The sequence below is a fragment of the Pinus tabuliformis genome, chromosome 2_1 (assembly GCF_031772625.1).
Source record: "Pinus tabuliformis cultivar Carrire ecotype Pingquan chromosome 2_1, CPIR1, whole genome shotgun sequence".
Taxonomy (NCBI): domain Eukaryota; kingdom Viridiplantae; phylum Streptophyta; class Pinopsida; order Pinales; family Pinaceae; genus Pinus; species Pinus tabuliformis.
The window spans coordinates 492,019,116-492,021,529 of NC_142299.1; the positions used below are offsets into that span (position 1 = coordinate 492,019,116).

At 36.1% G+C, this 2,414-nt stretch overlaps 1 protein-coding gene across 1 annotated transcript; it reads left to right on the forward strand.

Annotated features, from left to right (window-relative positions):
* The first annotated feature begins 453 nt into the window (after positions 1-453).
* LOC149201080 (uncharacterized) lies at positions 454-1,898 on the forward strand. The gene is made up of 2 exons (XM_089399673.1): positions 454-780; positions 1,439-1,898. Exons 1-2 carry the CDS (start codon positions 541-543, stop codon positions 1,616-1,618), a joined length of 420 nt encoding a protein of 139 aa, XP_089255799.1. The 5' UTR covers positions 454-540; the 3' UTR covers positions 1,619-1,898.
* Positions 1,899-2,414: the final 516 nt, after the last annotated feature.

Consider the following 2,414-nt stretch of genomic DNA (forward strand, 5'->3'; position numbering starts at 1 on the left):
TTTGATAAACCATACTCAGTCTACCCTCTTCCAGATCTCCTATGGATATGCATTAACTTAAACAAAACAATATATTTTATTTGGTTTAAGGTTTGATGCGCACGCCGCATGAGACAGAACTCCTCGTTCAGCGGTCCTCACCTACGGCGCAGGATCGAATCGTCATAGGTAAATATTATTGATAAAGCTAATCCATCGGCACTTCATCCTCACTAATCACGATATCAAACCAAGTTTTTCAGCCGCCCACCTCGTTTCTGGGAAGGATAGCCTATGGAAGTTTTCTCGAAAACAGAAAGTTCAACGTTACGTGTGGATAACCTACCATTCCGGTCACCTTCCACTCTCAACTTCCAACTCCGTGTGAGACACTCTACACGCTATTCTTTGTTCGATATCCAACACCGTTATATAGGAGGCTCCTCTCCTTTCCCTTCCCCACTCTCATCTCCATCCAAGATTGTGTTTGCTGTACAAGTCATTCTGTACATTTTTTTGTGATCTGTTCAATTCCAATTCCAATTCTGTTTCAAGGAGACGATGTCTCATCACCATCACGGCCACCACCACCATAACAAACATCACGAGCATGGGCACCACCATGGTGGACACCATCAGCAATTCAGAACGCCGGAGATTGCTTACTATGGTGAACCGATGATCCAGAGAGGCGATCTGTATGCTTTAGAGCAGGAGCGGGCCATGAAGGAACAGAAGCATCATAAACATATGGAGCATGTAGCAGAAATGGGAGCACTCGCTGCAGGAACATTTGCAATGGTAACATATATTTTGCTTCTGTAATCTTCATATGCCATAGCTTCTCTCGGTGGAGATTTATAGTAAATGCATTTGTGATATTCATTCATTATGGATAGCCGTAGTCTAACCAGTTTGCAATTTTTTTCTCGAAAATTATGGAAATTTGGGTAAAATTTTGATAAATTCCAGTAGTATTATTGTAAATCTAGGTTATAACTATCAAACTTCAATATTTAGGGTTTCATAGAGGTTTTTGATAGTGCTGATTCTATTTCTACTATAAAAAAAACATGATTCAAACACTGATATTGCTAAATTTTTTAATTTTTTTTAAACGAAATTCCAATAACTTTTAACCTTCAAGTCAATTCTATGGCCTCCATAAACAATGGAGATTCCAAAATATTCCAGAAAACATAATTTTATTACAAATTTCAAAATATTGGAAGAATTTGATGAACATAAGGGAATTCAAATAACTGACTTTGTTCAATTCACTTCAGAAAAACTCCAAATTTTTTGTTCCATGCTCAATAAATTCTATGGATCTTTAGTATGTGATCAATATTTTTCCATTCAGAGACGATGCATTGAACTAACCCTAAACCCTAGATGCAAATGAATATGAATACTTATGAGCTGAATAGAAACACTGATATGTGATATGTGTATGCAGTACGAGATGCACGAAGCAAAGAAACATCCAGAGCACGCTCAGAGGCACATGATTGAGGCAGAGATTGCTGCAGCAGCTGCAGTGGGAGCGGCGGGGTATGCCTTCTATGAGCATCAGCAGGCGAATCATTACAAAAGGGAAGCTCATGGCAAAAAACATCACCACCACCATCACTTCTAGCTGCCTGCAAGTACTGCACCAATTATGATTTGAAAATAAATTTCTTCCTTAGCTAAAGAAGTTAGTCATGATCGCATGATTTCAGCTTCCTTTGTTGTTTGTAATCGGCGTGCTGTTATGCGATTCAGATGAAGCAAGTCTTCCGTACTTTCCTCTCCCTGTGTTTTCGTATCACTTTCATTCCAGATCGTTCTCTGAGGTCCATAAGCATTTTGCTGTAAAAAGTCAATCATATTATGGAACCACTGTTATTTTATATATATGAAGCTTGTGAATCCTATAACACCGTTTCAATCCTTTAAAACTATTCAGGGTATACTATTACTTAGATCACTGTAATTTTGCGATTGTTATAACCAAATCAAGATCATCGGTCATTAATAAATGGTTCAATATATTGATAAAAAATAATAATACGATATTCAACATAAAACATATCTATTGGAAAATATTTTATTGATTGAAGTTTTTATCTAGGGCCATTTCAAACCTGATTTTGATTTTCATATTGGTAGTTTTAGAACATATTTCTGGTATATATATGTGTTGGGGACAATTATACATGAAAGTAAATTTGGTTTGTTAAGGTTCTTTGTCACATGTTAGAGATGATTTAGTGAAAAATTATGATCCCAATATTTGATATCTTATTCATATAGTTCAATGCCATACTCATCCCTAATGATGTTAGGGTTAGGGTTTTTTTCCTTCTTGTGTTTTTTTTTTTATATCATTTTAAAATATAGAGTTAACATCTAGAGTTAAGGTTTTCTTCTTGGCATTTTTTTTGTTGATA